Source organism: Chiloscyllium plagiosum, unplaced genomic scaffold (genome assembly GCF_037043375.1).
Source record: "Chiloscyllium plagiosum isolate Xiang-an unplaced genomic scaffold, Cpla_swu_hap1 HiC_scaffold_1, whole genome shotgun sequence".
In the NCBI taxonomy this organism is placed as follows: Eukaryota; Metazoa; Chordata; class Chondrichthyes; order Orectolobiformes; family Hemiscylliidae; genus Chiloscyllium; species Chiloscyllium plagiosum.
Window position 1 is genome coordinate 154,939,029 of NW_028270139.1, and position 18,581 is coordinate 154,957,609.

At 46.4% G+C, this 18,581-nt stretch overlaps 1 protein-coding gene across 2 annotated transcripts in view; it reads left to right on the forward strand.

Moving 5' to 3' along the window:
* LOC122553785 (dedicator of cytokinesis protein 2-like) overlaps positions 1–18,581 on the forward strand; it is a 1,246,386-nt gene that overhangs the window by 251,595 nt on the left and 976,210 nt on the right. For both annotated transcript variants that reach the window (XM_087991733.1, XM_043698147.2), the window contains exons 16-17: positions 15,712–15,784; positions 17,204–17,307. In XM_087991733.1, coding sequence (XP_087847859.1) covers positions 15,712–15,784; positions 17,204–17,307 — 177 coding nt within the window. The remainder of the gene's footprint in view (positions 1–15,711; positions 15,785–17,203; positions 17,308–18,581) is intronic.

An 18,581-nucleotide genomic window follows, 5' to 3' on the forward strand; every position in this document is an offset into this window, starting at 1 on the left:
CCTTCTCCCTCCCCAGCCCTGCTGAAGGGTCCCAAGCCGAAACGTCGACCCTCCTGCTCCTCCGATGCTGCCTGATCTGCTGTGTCTTTGCAGTCCAACACTTTTTATCGAATCTGACTTCCAGTTTCTGCAGTCCTTACTATCTGCTTGCTCCCTCCAGCTAAAATATCGGCTGCCCCATCCCCACTGAATGGTGAGACTTGGTGTTAAATTGCTTTGTGCTGAGGCCTCCTCTCCTCTCTTTCCCTTGAAATGAGGCCCTTCTACACCTACCCTCACCCCTGCTGGCCCACTGGATGGCTAGTGGCTTCTTTGTCTCAACAGCACCCACCTGCCTTAGTGGTCTCTACTGGGACTGCAGCCATTGCCACCATAAAGTGGAGCTAAGGTAGGACTGGGGTCACCCACCTTAATGATGGATGGTGAGGGGCATGAGTCTTGGATCAGTTGAAGTCTTAAAGAGATGGCCTTAGGAAATAAGACCCTCCCTATGCCCAACACCAGCCGATGCAACTATAATTGCTCAGGCTCCCCCTATGGCGTGGGCTACCCTACCCACCCACCCTCCCTTCCCTGAAGTCGGTGATGGATAAGTGTGGGATGGGGTGGGGTGGGGGTGAGGGTCAACTCAGGCCCAGAATTGGCTGTCATTTATCCACTTAGGAATCTCAAATGGCCCAAAGGCTAGTGGCTGACCCAGCACTTCTCCTTGTTTCCCCATGAGACAGCGACAGGTGGCTAGGTGGAGGGACCCTGTTAGATTTATGTGGTACTCAACACTCTTATTTAAGGCAGTGTCCAGAATTAAAAAAAACAGTAAAATTAGTGAATGAGATACACCTTAAAGTGGAGTTTCGGTATCAATCATAGAATCCTAACAGTGCAGAAAGAGGCCATTCAGCCCATCAAGTCCTCACTGACCCTCTGCAGAGCATCTCACCAGCACCCAGCCCCTGCCCCCATAGCCCCACAATTGCCATGGCTAATTCATCTAGCCAGTACATCCCTGGACACTAAGGGCAAGTTAGCATGGCCAATCAACCTAACCTGCAAACCTTGGAATTGTGGGAAGAAACTGGAGCACCCAGAGGGAACGCGAGCAGATGTGGGGGGAATGTGCAAACTCCACACAGGCAGTCACCTGAGGGTGTGTGTGTGTGTGTGTGTGTGTGTGTGTGTGTGTGTGTGTGTGTGTGTGTGTGTGTGTGTGTGTGTGTGTGTGTGTGTGTGTGTGTGTGTGTGTGTGTGTGTGTGTGTGTGGTTCGTTGAAAGGGAATTAATTCTGCATCCATTGAGACCAATTTAAACAACAGGATCTATATACCATAGTCTAGCATTTCCCTTCACTTGTAATGTTTTCAAATCAACGCAATATCAACCAGGCCTCTGGATTACAATTCAGCTGACATTACCAGCACACCACTATGCACTGACTGCCCTTATTGTAATGCATTGTCCATTTATTTGGTAAGCAATCTTGGGTGAGTATTATATGTGGGCAACAAAATACATCATGCCTGTTTTGTATCTCTGCCCATATCACCCTTCACCTTGTGCATTCGTCCTAAACATATAGAGTATTGCAAAATACAAATTCACATGTTCAAGTGAAAATCAATACATTTTCAGAAGACTATCGGTTGCTCTCTCATTAGAATTACTTTTAGTGGAAATGAGGAAGACTTTTTTCTCTCAAAGGGTCTTCTCCTTTTGATTTTCCTACCACAGAGAGCAGTGGAGGCTGAATCATTGATTATATTCCATCTTGAGTGAGATAGATTTTTGATTGACAATGGACAAATGGTTCTGGGAGCTGGGGGAGGTGGGGGACTGTATGCAAAAAAGTGGAGTTAAAGCTGCAATCAGATACAGCCTTAATCTGATTGAAAGATTCAAAAGGACAAATGATCTACTCTTCCTCCGATTTCATATATTCTTATGTTCAATGTCCAACTTGTAACTCTCATCCCCTCCAGTGCCCACTCTGTGTTTGGCTCCACTGCATGGACAGGTGGTAGAATTTGGCTTTTCCCAAACATCTATCTTTGCCAATCAGCTGGCCATGGGGGAACTGGCAGTTGATCTTGAAAAGCAGTATGATGGGTTTCCAGTGGGCCAGCACCTTTTGTCCATCTCGTCTGATCCCTCAACACTTCTGAAATCTCAACCTTTAATGGGTCCTCAGCTCTCACCTTCGGGGTGCTCCATCCTGTTCACGTGTTCTGGAGGCATGGCCCATATCAGAATTAGGATAGAGATAGGTGGAAGCTGGAGCTCGTGGTGCCACCAGCCCTCAGGTGATTATGCTGTCCAGAAGTACAAAGCCCACATTGACCCACCCCACGTATGGTGGAGTCTGCAGGTAACACATGGACCCTAGCAGCAATCTCAGAGAGCAACGAAATGGAGTTGAAGAAGGTCATGCTTGCTCCGAAGAGATCATCCACCATCCATACGGTGGCTCAGTGGTCAGCACTGCTGCCTCACAGCACCAGGGACCTGGGTTCGATTGCACCCTTGGATGACTGTCTGTGTGGAGCTTGCATGTCCTCCCTACGTCCATGTGGGTTCCCTCCAGGTGCTCCAGTTTCCTCTGATAACCCAAAGATCTGCAGGTTAGGTAGATTGGCTATGCAAAAAGAAAATGGGTTTTAGTGTCCAGGGACATATAGGTTAGATGGGTTAGTCATGGTTAAAAACTGGGATGGGGTCAGGTGGAAATGTGGATCTAGAGCTCTTCAGAGGGTCAGTGCAAACTTGATGGGCTGAATGGCCTATTTCTGGACAGTAGGGATTCCATGATTCTGAGAAGAACATCACAAAACCCAAGAGGGAGAAGATTAGGAAATGAACAATTATCATTATACCTAGTAATTAATCTATGATGAGACTCTAGGTAAGGTGACAAATGTGGAATGTTCAGGTGTTTTCAATGTTACTGCTAAGATTTTGACAGATTGTGATGTTTTATGAAAGATGGATTTATATGGTATGTGGGAAAAACACAATTTGGCATTTACATAGTGCCATCCACAGCCTCAAAACATCCCAAGATGCTTTATACTAATAAATACCTTGAAGTGTAGTCATTGCTACAGTGCACAGCATCTGGTTTGTAGTCCAGAAAGCTCCCACAAATAGGGAGATGATAATGTTCAGACAGTCTGTATTGCTGATGTTGGTGAGGCCATCAGGAAGATTGCTCCTATTCTTCCAGCCAATGGCAGTGGAATCTTTTCCATGAGCCCAATAGATTCTATATTCAGTGTCTCATCCAAAAGATGTGCTCTGTGAGGGTGAGGTGCTGCCTCATTGTGATCCTGGAGTGACAGCCTGAATCTGATATCCGCTCACTACCAAGGTACATCTTCAGTCGAAACTTGCATGAGATGCATATGTTTCTTCTGTTTGACATCAGTATTTACTGTGGAAAAAGACATAGAAGCATAGGGAAATACAGAACAACATTGATCATCCAAATGAGATGATGGGCAAGGAGTATTTTGTTCAGATAACTGATTGTTCGGATAACTGATAACTTTTTTACAAGACCTTGAGATCTTGTTCGGAAATTCCAAAAATTGGATAATTGTTGTTTGGATAACCGAGGTTATTCTGTAAATAGTGATGTCTTGAAAGAGTTCGTGTCACTTGCTGATTTCTTCTCTGTAAAAGCAACAGATTAAATCTGTCCAACTGAGGCAAAATTAACTTTTTCTGCCTTGACTCACAACCTATTGAGAAACATTCATGTTCACTGTGTAAAGAAACACACTGGAGTCACACTTTACACATTGTGTAGCTGTACTCTCCCTGCCCTGACATCACGCTGTCTGCTACTTCAGTTCATTTTCTTTCTGGTGTCTGAGTGAATGGTGTAACAGGTTCCCTCCCCAGGCCGGTCTTCAGGTCAGGATGTGTGCTCGTTCACAGACTCGACCTGACGAGCTGCATTTCTGAATTCAGTTGTTAAGTGTCAGCCCACTGTTTCACAGGCTTAGGCCTTCACCCGATACTGGGAGATGCTTCGTCAATAAGCAGACTGGAAATGGGGGCTGCCATCCTCTATCAAGAAACACCAGGGGGTCTCTGACTCTGATCTATTATTGTGCTGCTGGTCAGGAAAGAGGCAGCCAAATGCGTTCTCTCACTCACACCCTCTAACCTTAAACAGTACAAATTAAAACAAGAAATATGAATAGAGGTAGGTGATATAACCAGTTGAATCTACTCTGCGGTTCCGTCAGATCATCTTGAGTTCAACGCTTTATCTCCTGATTCCAACAGAATCGAAAAGAATTTACATGCCCCTTGTGAAACATCAGAGTCAATTTAAGAGTAAATACTAAGAGCAAGAACAGATTATTACTTTAACTACACACTGTTAACACAAAGGATAATCGTTAGGACACACTCTGATGAACACATGAAGAACACTGGTTGGGGGGAGGCAGGTGCTAATGTCACTGTGCTGGTCATCCAGAATCCCTGGCTAATGTTTGAGGACTTTGGTTTGACCTTGACAGATAATGAAATATATATTCAATAAAAATCTGGAATAAAAAGCCAGCCTAATGCTGAATGTTGATTGTAGTAAAAACACATCCAGTTCACAAATATCCTTTTGGGGATGGAAATCTGCTGTCAGTATTATGTAGTTGAAGTAGTAATGTACTTGCTCAAAGTATTTACTTTTAAATTGACCCTGATGTTTCACAAGGGGCAATTGTATCTTGGATACAATGTTACTAATACATAATAAGTCACCATAGTCCCATTTTCTCATTAGATGATTAGTGGTTGTTTAACCTGAGGGTTACCACACTTCAGGCAAAGGGAGAGGTTGAGAAGGAGAGTCCTTCATAGTGACCTCAGCTGTTGTGGGAGTTGAACCTACATTGTTGGTGTTACTCTGCATTGCAAAGCAACTATTCAGCTGACTGAGCTAACCAACCTTGCAACAAGTTGAATTGATGTTTCTGCTTGGTTCAGAACTAGCTATCATGTTCACATGTTAAGTGAACGTGATATTCACTGTATCGCAGAAACACAATGCTTCAATAGTAAGTATTACGCCTTTATTTTTAAACCAAGATTGAACCCACTTCTGACAATGTGAACATCTTTCTCTACTTGACTAACAGTAGCTTGACTAACATCTAAAGAAGGACTGGTGGCAGTGTATCTGTTGATAATATGTTGCTAGATGTGGCAACCAATATTATAACAACCACGAGCCCTGTTCAGAACTCACTATGCAGAGGCAAATATCCTCTCAGAAATGATTCTGTTACTTTCTCAATGTTTTATAGGTTTCAGTAAATCACCAATCATCTGTAAACAGCAGGTTCCTTTTACTCATTCTGTTCAATCTCTCCTCCTTGGTGAATCATATCCCAGGATTTCATGTGTTGCACTCCCTTCAAAGCAAAACTATCCTTCCTTAGGTATAGACACTAAAACTGTGGCCTAGGTTTATCCTTGCGAGGGTCACAGCACAATGTCCTTAATCATGTATTCAACCTCAGTTACAATACAGACCAACATACGACTATCTTCTGACAATAGCTGACTGGTAGGGCAACACGGTGGCTCAGTGATTAGCACTGATGCCTCACAGCACCAGGGTCCCAGGTTCAATTCCAGCCTCGGGTGACTGTGTGTGTGAAGTTTGCACATCCTCCCCAAGTCTGTGTGGGTTTCCTCGCACAGTCAAAAGATGTGCAGTTCAGGTGAATTGGCCGTGCTAAATTGCCCATAGTGTTCGGTCCATCATTCAGAGGGAAAGGGGTCTGGGTGGGTTACTCTTCGGAGGGTCGGTGTGGACACGTTGGGCCAAAGGGCCTGTTTCAACACTGTAGGGAATCTAATCATACTGCAAGGGAACTTTCTGAGTTGCACGCTCACCTCAAAAACGGGCTTCCAATCTCCCTTTCTGCCTGTGAATCCAAGAGGATAGTGTAGAAGGAACTGTCACAAGTCCAGCATTTCCCCTCAGTCTGAGGAATCTATTGGAGCTTTATCGTGCAGTGTAGAGCTTTTCTTCTTCTTTGTTCCTGACAATTCCCCTGGATTTTAATGGATGGATACAAACAGGGGTCAAATATAATTTGCCAGCTCTGCCAACATATTAAGGATAAATTCACTGCCACCACTCTTTTTTGGTATTAATTTCTGGTGTTCTTCCTTCTTTCCTCTTCCTGATTATTCCCTATATATTTATGGATGGATAATTATCCCAAGGTTTCATTAAATCCTCAGGTCTTGCAATTATTCCAGATATTATTCAGGGAGGTCACTACTCTTGGGGAGAAAAGAACAGTATTTTGCATTTTTATAGTGTCTTTAATGAAGCGAATCATTACAGCATTTGCAAGGAGTATTGTCAAACAAAACTTAACACCAAGGGTGTTATTAATCCAATATCTGGGTTCAAGTCCACCTCAGGGACTAGGAGTCATACATCCATAGAGCTGTACAGCACAGAAACAGATTCTTTGGTCCAACTCCTCCATGCTGATCAGATATCTTAAATTAATCTAGTCCCACCTGCCAGCACTTGGCCCATATCCCCCTCACCATCCCCCCAGACCTACCCCTCTCTGAGGATGAAAGATCAGTCCTCAGCAGAGGCCTCACCTTCATTCCCCTACGCTCTCGGATTAATGAGTTCAACACACGGCGTGACATCGAACAATTCTTCCGCCGCCTTCGCCTCCGCGCCTACTTCTTCAACAAGGACTCTCGCCCACCCTCTGACGACCCCTTCTCACGTCTCCAACACACCCCATCCACCTGGACACCCCGTGCTGGCCTCCTATCTGCCCTCGACCTCTTCATAGCCAACTGCTGCCGTGATATTAACTGCCACCTGAACTCCCCCACCCCTCTCACCCACTCCAACCTCTCACCCTCGGAACGCGCAGCCCTCCACTCCCTCCGTTGCAACCCCAACCTCACTATCAAACCAGCAGACAAGGGAGGCGCGGTAGTAGTTTGGCGCACCGACCTTTACACCGCTGAGGCCAAACGCCAGCTCGCAGATACCTCCTCCTACTGCCCCCTTGACCATGACCCCACCTCCCACCACCAAACCATCATCTCCCAGATGGTCCATAACCTCATCACCTCGGGGGATCTCCCATCCACCGCCTCCAACCTCATAGTCCCACAACTCCGCACCGCCCGCTTCTACCTCCTGCCCAAAATCCACAAACCTGACTGCCCCGGCCGACCCATTGTCTCCGCCTGCTCCTGCCCCACCGAACTCATCTCCGCATACCTCGACACGGTCCTGTCCCCCTTCTTCCAAGAACTCCCCACCTACGTTCGGGACACCACCCATGCCCTCCACCTCCTCCATGATTTTCGCTTCCCCGGTCCCCAACGCCTTATCTTCACCATGGACATCCAGTCCCTGTACACCTCGATCCCCCATCACGAAGGACTCAAAGCCCTCCGCTTCTTCCTTTCCCGCCGTACCGACCAGTACCCTTCCACTGACACCCTCCTTCGACTGACTGAACTGGTCGTCACCCTGAACAACTTCTCTTTCCAATCCTCCCACTTCCTCCAAACGAAAGGAGTAGCCATGGGCACCCGCATGGGCCCCAGCTATGCCTGCCTCTTCGTAGGATATGTGGAACAGTCCATCTTCCGCAACTACACTGGCCCCACCCCCACCTTTTCCTCCGCTACATCGATGACTGTATCGGCGCCGCCTCGTGCTCCCACGAGGAGGTTGAACAGTTCATCCACTTCACCAACACCTTCCACCCCGACCTCAAATTCACCTGGACAGTCTCAGATTCCTCCTTCCCCTTCCTCGACCTTTCTATTTCTATCTCAGGCAACCGAATCAACACGGACATCTACTACAAAATGACCGACTCGCACAACTACCTGGACTACACCTCCTCCCACCCTGCCCCTGTAAAAACGCCATCCCATTCTCCCAATTCCTTCGTCTCCGCCGCATCTGCTCCCAGGAGGACCAGTTCCAAAAACGCACAACCCAGATGGTCTCCTTCTTCAAAGGCCGCAATTTCCCCCCCGATGTGGTTGACGATGCCCTCCACCGCATTTCTTCCACTTCCAGCTCCTCCGCCCTTGAGCCCCTCCAACCGCCACCAGGACAGAACCCCACTGGTCCTCACCTACCTCCCCACCAATCTCCATGTACAGCGCATCATCCGCCGTCATTTCCGCCGCCTCCAAACGGACCCCACCACCAAGGATATATTTCCCTCCCCTCCCCTATCAGCATTCCGTAAAGACCACTCCCTCCGTGACTCCCTCGTCAGATCCACACCCCCCACCAACCCAACCTCCACTACCGGCACCTTCCCCTGCAACCGCAGGAGGTGCAAGACTTGCACCCACACCTCCCCCCTCACCTCCCTCCAAGGCCCCAAAGGAAACTTCCATATCCGCCACAGATTCACCTGCACCTCCACACACATCATCTATTGCATCCTCTGCACCCGATGTGGCCTCCTCTATATTGGGGAGACAGGCCGCCTACTTGCGGAGCGTTTCAGAGAACACCTCTGGGACACCCGGACCAACCAACCTAACCACCCTGTGGCTCAACACTTTAACTCCCCCTCCCACTCCACTAAGGATATGCAGGTCTTTGGACTCCTCCATCGCCAGACCACAACAACACGACGGTTGGAGGAAGAGCGCCTCATCTTCCGCCTAGGAACTCTCCAACCACAAGGGATGAACTCGGATTTCACCAGTTTCCTCATTTCCCCTCCCCCCACCTTGTCTCAGTCAAATCCATCGAATTCAGCACCGCCTTCCTAACCTGCAATCTTCTTCCTGACCTCTCCGCCCCCACTGCAGTCTGACCTATCACCCTCACCTTGACCTCTTTCCACCTATCACATTTCCGACGCCCCTCCCCCAAGTCCCTCCTCCCTACCTTTTATCTTAGCCTGCTGGACAAACTTTCCTCATTCCTGAAGAAGGGCTTATGCCCGAAACGTCGATTCTCCTGTTCCCTGGATGCTGCTTGACCTGCTGCGCTCTTCCAGCAACACATTTTCAGCTCTGATCTCCAGCCTCTGCAGACCTCACTTTCTCCCCATATCCCCCTCAACCCTTTCTCTTCATGTAACCCTCCAATCATACCTTTTAAATGTTGTAATTACACCACTTCCTCTGGCAGCTCATTCCATACTGGCACCACCCTCTGCATGAAAAAGTTGCTCCTTGGGTGCCTTTTGAATTTTTCCCCTCACACCTTTGTTACGACACAGCAGTGAACCTCTCTGTTAATTAAACTAAATATCCAGAAAAGCTCACCTCGCCTCATAATCACTTAAAATGTAAGTGACAGAGAACCCCCAAATTCCACTATTGCAAGATAATAATATAAAATTATTCTTTAACTCTAAAAGTGAACATTAAACAACAACTATTCGCAACTGTAAGCCCCCCCTCTTTCTCATAATTGCTTATTACATGTCTCTAACTTGATAACAATATACTGTTGCAATAAAATAATAAATTAGTAAAATTACATCAACTTAATTTCAAAACCACAAAGCGGCTGTTGTCTTCTGTGTCTGTCTTCTTCCGGCTGAAGATCTCCCTGGGTTGTCTTCTTTCCAATTACTGTGAAGATGTTTCATATGGAAGGGTACCTTTGATAGAGAGTATTTCAATGTCTTGGGTCTGTCTTTCTCTCTCTCTCTCTTTCTCTCTCTCTCTCTCTCTCTCTCTCTCTATATGGCAGTTGCTCTGACTGATTTTCAATATGCCTGCCTTTTTTCTATCCCTACCATCGGATCGTCTCATTGTTTCAATGTTGGCAAAACCGTCCACGCGGTCCATATTCCTCTATTCACATATCTGTTAAGGTTCCTCTTAAACATTGCTATTGTATCTGCTTTTACCACCTGCATTAGTAGCCCATTCCAGGCACTTACCACTTTCTGTATAAAATAACTTGCCTCTCAAACTTCCTTTAACCTTTCCTCCTTTCACCTTAAACCTATATCCCCTAGTAAGTGACATTTCTACCCTTCCACCTATCCATTCTATCCACGACTTTCATAATTTTGCAAACTATCCTCAGGTCATCCTCAGCCTCTGACGTTCAAATGAAAACAAACCACATTTGGCCAACCTCTCCTCACAGCCAATACCCTCCAAATCTGGCAACATCCTGGTAAACCTTTTCCTAACCTTCACCAAAGCCTGCACATCCTCCGGTAGTGTGGTGACCAGAATTGTACACAGTATTCCAAATGTGGTCTCAATAAAGATCTATGCAACTTATTCACCACCTTACGAATTTGTGTTACCACTTTCAGGGAACTGTGGGCCTGTACATCTGGATCCCTCTGTATGTTATTGCCTCTAAGGGTTCTGCATACCTTTACTGCATTAGATCTTCCAAAATGCATCAGCTCGCATTTGTCTGCATCAAATTCCATCTGTCATTTCTCCACCCAAATCTCCAGCCTATCTATATGATAGATTTAGGACAGATGATAGATTTAAGGCAGGTTCTTTATGCAGAGTGGTAAGGGAATGGAATGCCCTGCCTGCCAATGTAGTTAACTCAGCCACATTAGGGGCATGTAAACAGTCCTTGTATAAGCGTATGGATGATGATGGAATAGTGTCAGGGGAGGGGCTTAGATTAGTTTACAGGTCTGCGCAACATTGAGGGCCGAAGAGCCTGTTCTATGATGTATATTCTGTATGTTCTGTATGCTACATTGTCTTGTATTCCTCCTCACTATCTGCAGCTCCCCTACCTTTGTGTCATCCGAGAGATGGTACAGATTTAAAAATCACACAATAGCAGGTTAACCAGGTTAACAAAAAGTACACAACCTGCAGGTAGTCAATCCAGAGACGTTTTATGAATTCCTACTTTGGAAATAGAACCAGTTTGACTCAAGATTGGGATGCAGACAAACTCTAACCTCACATCTTTAATACATGGAGTCATAGAGATGTACAGCATGGAAACAGACCCTTCGGTCTAACCTGTCCACGCCAACCAGATATCACAACCCAATCTAGTCCAACCTGCCAGCACCCAGCCCATATCCCTCTAAACCCTTCCTATTCATATACCCATCCAAATACCTCTTAAATGTTGCAATTATACCAGCCTCCACCACTTCCTCTGGCAGCTCATTCCATAAATGTACCACCTTCTGCGTGAAAAAGTTGCCCCTGAGGTCTCTTTTATATCTTCCCCTCTCACCCTAAACCTATGCCCTCTAGTTCTGGACTCCCCGATCTCAGTGAAAAGACTTTGTCTATTTACCCTATCCATGCCCCTCATGAATTTGTAAACCTCTATAAGGTCACCCCTCAGCCTCCAACGCTCCAGGGAAAACAGCCTCAGCCTCTTCAGCCTTTCCCTAAAACTCAAATCCTCCAACCCTGGCAGCATCCTTGTAAATTTTTTCTGAACCCTTTCAAGTTTCACAACATCTTTCCGATAGGAAGGAGACCAGAATTACATGCAATATTCCAACAGTGGCCTAACCAATGTCCTGTACAGTCGCAACATGACCTCCCAACTTCTGTACTCAATACTCTGACCAATAAAAGAAAGCATACCAAATGCCTTCTTCACTATCCTATCTACCTGTGACTCCACTTTCAAGGAGCTATGAACTTACACTCCAAGGTCTCTTTGTTCAACAACACTCCCTTGGACCTTACCATTAAGTGTATAAATCCTGCTAAGATTTGCTTTCCCAAAATGCAGCACCTCGCATTTATCTGAATTAATCTCTATCTGCCACTTCTCAGCCCATTGGCCCATCTGGTCCAGATCCTGTTGTAATCTGAGGTAACCCTCTTTGCTGTCCACTACACCTCCAATTTTGGTGTCATCTGCAAACTTACTAACTGTACCTCTTATGCTCGTATCCAAATCATTTATGTAAATAACAAAAAGTAGAGGACCTAGCACCGATCCTTGTAGCACCCCACTGATCACAGGCCTCCAGTCTGAAAAACAACCCTCCACCACCACCCTCTGTCTTCTACCTTTGAGCCAGTTCTGTATCCAAATGGCTAATTCTCCCTCTATTCCATGAGATCTAACCTTGCTAATCAGTCTCCCATGGGGAACCTTGTCGAAAGCCTTACTGAAATCCATATAGATCACATCAATCTTCTTTGTTACTTCTCCAAAGTTTGTGAGACATGATTTCCCATGCACAGTCATGTTGCCTATCCCTAATCAGTCCTTGCCTTTCCAAATACATGTACATCCTGTCCCTCAGGATTCCCTCCAACAACTTGCCTACCACTGAGGTCAGGCTCACTGATCTATAGTTCCCTGGCTTGTCTTTACCGCCCTTCTTAAACAGTGGCACCACATTTGCCAACCTCCAGTCTTCTGGCACCTCACCTGTGACTATCGATGATACAAATATCTCAGCAAGAGGCCCAGCAATCACTTCTCTAGCTTCCCACAGAGTTCTCGAGTACACCTATCACTTTTTTTTAATCAAACCTCAAGTTATCTCAAGAATGTGACTTAAAAGAAATTCTGGGATTTAGATATTAATGAACCAAAACATGCAACCCATTCTAAAAGATGAAAGACTTAACAGCAATCTAGATTTCTTCTTTACATTGTTTTAATTGCATGACGCTGTGATCTTTTGCTAGAAATTCTATGTCTTATGATCCTGCCTCACTAGTTCCCTAACAAAGAAGCAGCACTCCGAAAGCTCATGCTTCCAAATAAACCTGTTGGAGTATGATTTTTAAACTTTATGATTTTGAAACTTTGTCCACCCCAATCCAACACTTACACCTCCATAACATGGTACAGATTAACCACAATCTCAATGAATAATGAAACAGGCTTGATTAGCTAGATTCTGGATCAGTGGTGTTGGAAGAGCACAGCAATTCAGGCAGCATCCGAGGACAGGCAAAATCGATGTTTCGGGCAAAAGTCCTTCATCAGGAATAAAGGCAGAGAGCCTGAAGCGTGGAGAGATAAGCTAGAGGAGGGTGGGGGTGGGGAGAGAGTGGCATAGAGTACAATAGGTCAGTGGGGAAGGAGATGAAGGTGATAGGTCAGGGAGGAGAGGGTGGAGTGGATAGGTGGAAAAGGAGCTGGGCAGGTCGGACAAGTCCGGACAGGTCGAGTTGCTGGAGGTTAGAAGCTAGGATGAGGTGGGGGAAGGGGAAATGAGGAAACTGTTGAAATCCACATTGATGCCCTGGGGTTGAAGTGTTCCGAGGCGGAAGATGAGGCGTTCTTCCTCCAGGTGAGGGAGCGGCGGTGGAGGAGGCCCAGCACCTCCATACCCTCGGCAGAGTGGGAGGGGGAGTTGAAATGTTGAGCCACTGGGCGATTTGGTTGATTGGTGCGGGTGTCTCGGAGATGTTCCCTAAAGCGCTCTGCTAGGAGGCGCCAGTCTCCCCAATGTAGAGGAGACCGCATCGGGAGCAACGGATACAATAAATGATATTAGTGGATGTGCAGGTAAAACTTTGATGGATGTGGAAGGCTCCTTTAGGGCCTTGGATGGAGGTGAGGGAGGAGGTGTGGGCACAGGTTTTACAGTTCCTGCGGTGGCAGGGGAAAGTGCCAGGATGGGAGGGTGGGTCGTAGGGGGGCGTGGACAGAGGGAACGGAGGGAACGGTCTTTGCGGAAGGCGGAGAGGGGTGGGGAGGGAAATATATCCCTGGTGGTGGGGTCTGTTTGGAGGTGGCGGAAATGTCGGCGGATGATTTGGTTTATGCGAAGGTTGGTCGGGTGGAAGGTGAGCACCAGGGGCGTTCTGTCCTTGTTGCGGTTGGAGGGGTTGGGTCTGAGGGCGGAGGTGCGGGATGTGGATGAGATGCGTTGGAGGGCATCTTTAACCACGTGGGAAGGGAAATTGCTGTCTCTAAAGAAGGAGGCCATCTGGTGTGTTCTGTGGTGGAACCGCTCCTCCTGGGAGCAGATACGGCGGAGGTGGGGGAATTGGGAATACGGGATGGCATTTTTGCAAGAGGTAGGGTGGGGAGGTAGGGTGGGAAGACCTCCTTCCCCTTCCTGGACCTCTCCATCTCCATCAGTGACGACCGACTTGACACTGACATCTTCTACAAACCCACCGACTCCCACAGCTACCTGGATTACACCTCTTCCCACCCTACCTCTTGCAAAAATGCCATCTCGTATTCCCAATTCCTCCGCCTCCGCCGTATCTGCTCCCAGGAGGAGCGGTTCCACCATAGAACACACCAGATGGCCTCCTTCTTTAGAGACCGCAATTTCCCTTCCCACGTGGTTAAAGATGCCCTCCAACGCATCTCATCCACATCCCGCACCTCCGCCCTCAGACCCAACCCCTCCAACCGCAACAAGGACAGAAAGCCCCTGGTGCTCACCTTCCACCCTACCAACCTTCCGCCACCTCCAAACAGACCCCACCACCAGGGATATATTTCCCTCCCCACCCCTCTCCACCTTCCGCAAAGACCGTTCCCTCCATGACTACCTGGTCGCCCCCCTACGACCCACCCTCCCATCCTGGCACTTTCCCCTGCCACCGCAGGAACTGTAAAACCTGTGCCCACACCTCCTCCCTCACCTCCATCCAAGGCCCTAAAGGAGCCTTCCACATCCATCAAAGTTTTACCTGCACATCCACTAATATCATTTATTGTATCCGTTGCTCCCGATGCGGTCTCCTCTACATTGGGGAGACTGGGCGCCTCCTAGCAGAGCGCTTTAGGGAACATCTCCGAGACACCCGCACCAATCAACCAAATCGCCCAGTGGCTCAACATTTCAACTCCCCCTCCCACTCTGCCGAGGATATGGAGGTGCTGGGCCTCCTTCACCGCCGCTCCCTCACCACCAGACGCCTGGACGAAGAACGCCTCATCTTCCGCCTCGGAACACTTCAACCCCAGGGCATCAATGTGGATTTCAACAGTTTCCTCATTTCCCCTTCCCCCACCTCATCCTAGCTTCTAACCTCCATCAACTCGATCCCCTGACCTGTCCGGACTTGTCCGACCTGCCCAGCTCCTTTTCCACCTATCCACTCCACCCTCTCCTCCCTGACCTATCATCTTCATCTCCTTCCCCACTGACCTATTGTACTCTATGCCACTCTCTCCCCACCCCCACCCTCCTCTAGCTTATCTCTCCACGCTTCAGGCTCTCTGCCTTTATTCCTGATGAAGGGCTTTTGCCCGAAACGTCGATTTTGCCTGTCCTCGGATGCTGCCTGAATTGCTGTGCTCTTCCAGCACCACTGATCCAGAATCTGGTTTCCAGCATCTGCAGTCATTGTTTTTACCTCCTTGATGAGCTAGATTGCCATGTTCTGCCCTTATATTTCTGTGCAGCTTAAAATAGATGCATTTATTTTAATGTATGATTAATGCTTCCTATTAAACAGGGTCTAAGGAATTGCATATTTATGTATTAAGCAATCGCATAAACAGATTCACATGTGAATTTCGGGTGCAGTCTTTATTCACTTTCATAAACATAAAGTCCAGACTAAACATCAATCACTTGTCATTGCACCTCTCTCACTTGCTTTCAGATATTCAAACTTGATATTGCATGGTATTACACCGTGCTAATAATAATAACTAAAACTGGAACTTTTTCTTGTCCAATATTTCTGCCAGCCTCTTCAATCAATCCCATGCCAATCATTTCCTTTCTCAGCTCACTGTGTTTCAATTACTCTTCTCAGGTAACTATTCCCATTGAAGATGTTCAGAGGACCCACCTTCGCTTCACATTCAAACACAGATCATCTGCTGAATGTAAGTACAGTTGATTACTGCCTAACACCCTCCTTTCCTTAAAATCTGAAACTTGATCCAAAGTCGTAAGAGGAATGTTAAGGTGACGCTGTATGAATTCACAATAACCTTGCAGTCTACACCAGCATACAACGTATGATGAATTAAGCCAGGGGAGGTATATTTTACCGTCCAGCAGGATCCTTTTGGCCATTTAAACTGGTGTCTCTTGTGACATTACATCTTTTCAATGAATTTGGTTATTGCATTTCCTTGTCAACCATGGCTGGCTTGTGCCAATTCTTCCTTGACATTGGTAAGACCCTGTCATCAAAAATAGTTTATTCTGTATGCATTCACAGGATAAGGGTGTCACTGGCTAGGCAGCATTTATTACCCATTCCTAATTGACTGAGAGTCAACCACACTGCTGTGGGTCTGGAGTCACATGTAGGACAGACCAGGTAAGGATGGCAGATTTGTTTCCTAAAGGTCATTAGTGACCCAGGTGGGTTTTTCCAACAATTGTCAATGGATTCCTGGTCATCATTAGACACTTCAATCCAGATTTCATTTTTATTAAATTCAAATTCTACCATCTGCCATGGTGGGATTTGAAGCCGGGTCCCCAGATTAATAATCCAATGATAATGACATTAGGTTATCACCTCCCTGCTCTACGGATATGATTTTCAGCAAAGGAACAGCTACAAATCTTGCACATATTCTATTTATTATAATCATTGGATGTGGGCTTCAATAGCCCTCCATTCCTCATTGCCCTTGAAAAGGTGATGGTGAGCTACAAAGTAAATAACCTGATCTTATCCAGCCTCTCTTCATAGCTGGAATGCTCCATCTCAGGCAGCATCCTTGTGAATCTCCTCTCTAACCCTCTCTAGTGCGATCACATCCTTCCTATAGTATGGTTACTAGAAATGCACACAGTATTCCAGCAATGGCCTCACCATGGCTCCAACATAACTTTCCTGCTTTGATATTTTATGCTCTGATTGATAAAGGCAAATGTTCTGTATGTCTTCTCTGAAATAGGATATTCTGAAATGTTCCTATTAAGCTATCCTGTCCCCTTCAAGAATTTGTGGACAAGCATGCCATGATCCCACTGTTCCTCTGAATTTCCTGCCATCCATTGAGCACTCCCTTGTCTTGTTACCCTGTCAGAGGGTTTGAAATTACATCCCCCCCCCCAAGCATTAGCCTGGGATTCTACATTATTAGTCACATGGCATTGCTACTCCACTGTCGTGTGCCCAGAAAAGTCTCATGCTGAAAAATGTATCTGAAAAAAGGTAAAGCTCTTACGTGAAAAAGATTTGAGTCTACTAGTCAGGGAAGGTCAAGCATGTTGGAAGAAGTCTCAGCATCTATGAATTTTGGCAAACGATAAAACCCTATAACATTCTCTATCTATTTCAGCGAGAGATAAAGGAGAGAAAATATTTGCAATGGCGTACGTGAAACTAATGAAACCTGATGGAACAACCCTGCGAGATGGAGAGCATGACCTCATCTTGTATAAGGTGAAAATAAATGGTGATGATATTCAAGTTGGTCTGTAATTTCTTTTCAGCTGGCTGTTCCCGAAAGCTGATTTCCATCAAAAAGCACAAAGTGAGACATTGTTGGCATTCAAAGAAGGGGGGGGGGGGGGGGGGGCTTGGAGTGCAAAAATAAGGAAATCTTGCTTTCATTGTACAGGGAATACATCCAGATTACTGTGTATTATTTTGGCTCTTTACCCAAGGACAGGTACAGTTGCATTTGAAGCAGTCCAGAGAAGATTCACAAGGTTAATTCCTGAGGCAAGGGGTTTCCTGTTGAGGAAAGGTTGAGTGGGCTGGTCCTAAATTCGTTAGAGGTGAGAAGTGCTTGAATTGGTCAGATTGAAACAGACTGTGTGGTAAAGAGGCTTGACAGGGTTGATGCTGAGAGAATGTTTCATCATATAGCCAGGGGAACATTTCAGAATAAACAGTTTCCCATTTAAAACCATGATCAGGCGAAATTTCGTTTTCAGAGGGTCATTAATCTTTGTAAATCTCTACCCACAGAGCCACATAGGTGATTGAATATATTCAAGGCTGTTAGATTTCTGATAGGGAAGGGAGCAAAAGGATCATGGTGGGGGGGGGGGGGGGGGGGGGGGGGGGGGGGTGGAGGGGGGTGGAATTCAGGAAAGTGGAGTCAAGGTCACATTGAAATAAGCTGTGTGTCTACTGAATGGCAGTTTGGCACCGAATCACTTGATGCTGTTTTATTTCTTCAGTTATGTTCGAATCACAGGTTTCTTCTTGGGCTGAGCTTACTAGTTGTTTTGGGAGTGGAAGGAAATAATGTTTTACTTGCCCAGATTTTTTTTTAAAATGCAGTCATGGGATGGAGTGCGTCTCTGGCTAAGCCAGGATTTATTGTCCATCCCTAATTGCCCAGAGGGCAGTTAAAAGTCAACCACATTGCTGTGGGTCTGGATGTGGACAGCAGTTTCCTTTCCTAAAGGACAATAGTGAACCACATGAACTTTTCCCGACAATTGACAAAAGATTCAAAGTCATCATTACACTCTTAATTCCAGATTTTTATTGAATTCAGATTTCACCATCTGCCATGGCAGGATTCAAACCCAGGTCCCCAGGATATTACCCAGGTCACCAGATTAGTAGTCTCAAGATAATACCACTGGGCCATCACCTGATTGAACTTGGGAGTAAAGAATGGACTTTTCCATTTTTTTTAAGTGTCAGGGTGCGAGTGTGTTCGATCATCAGTCAGTTCGATAAGAGCTAACCTTATTACT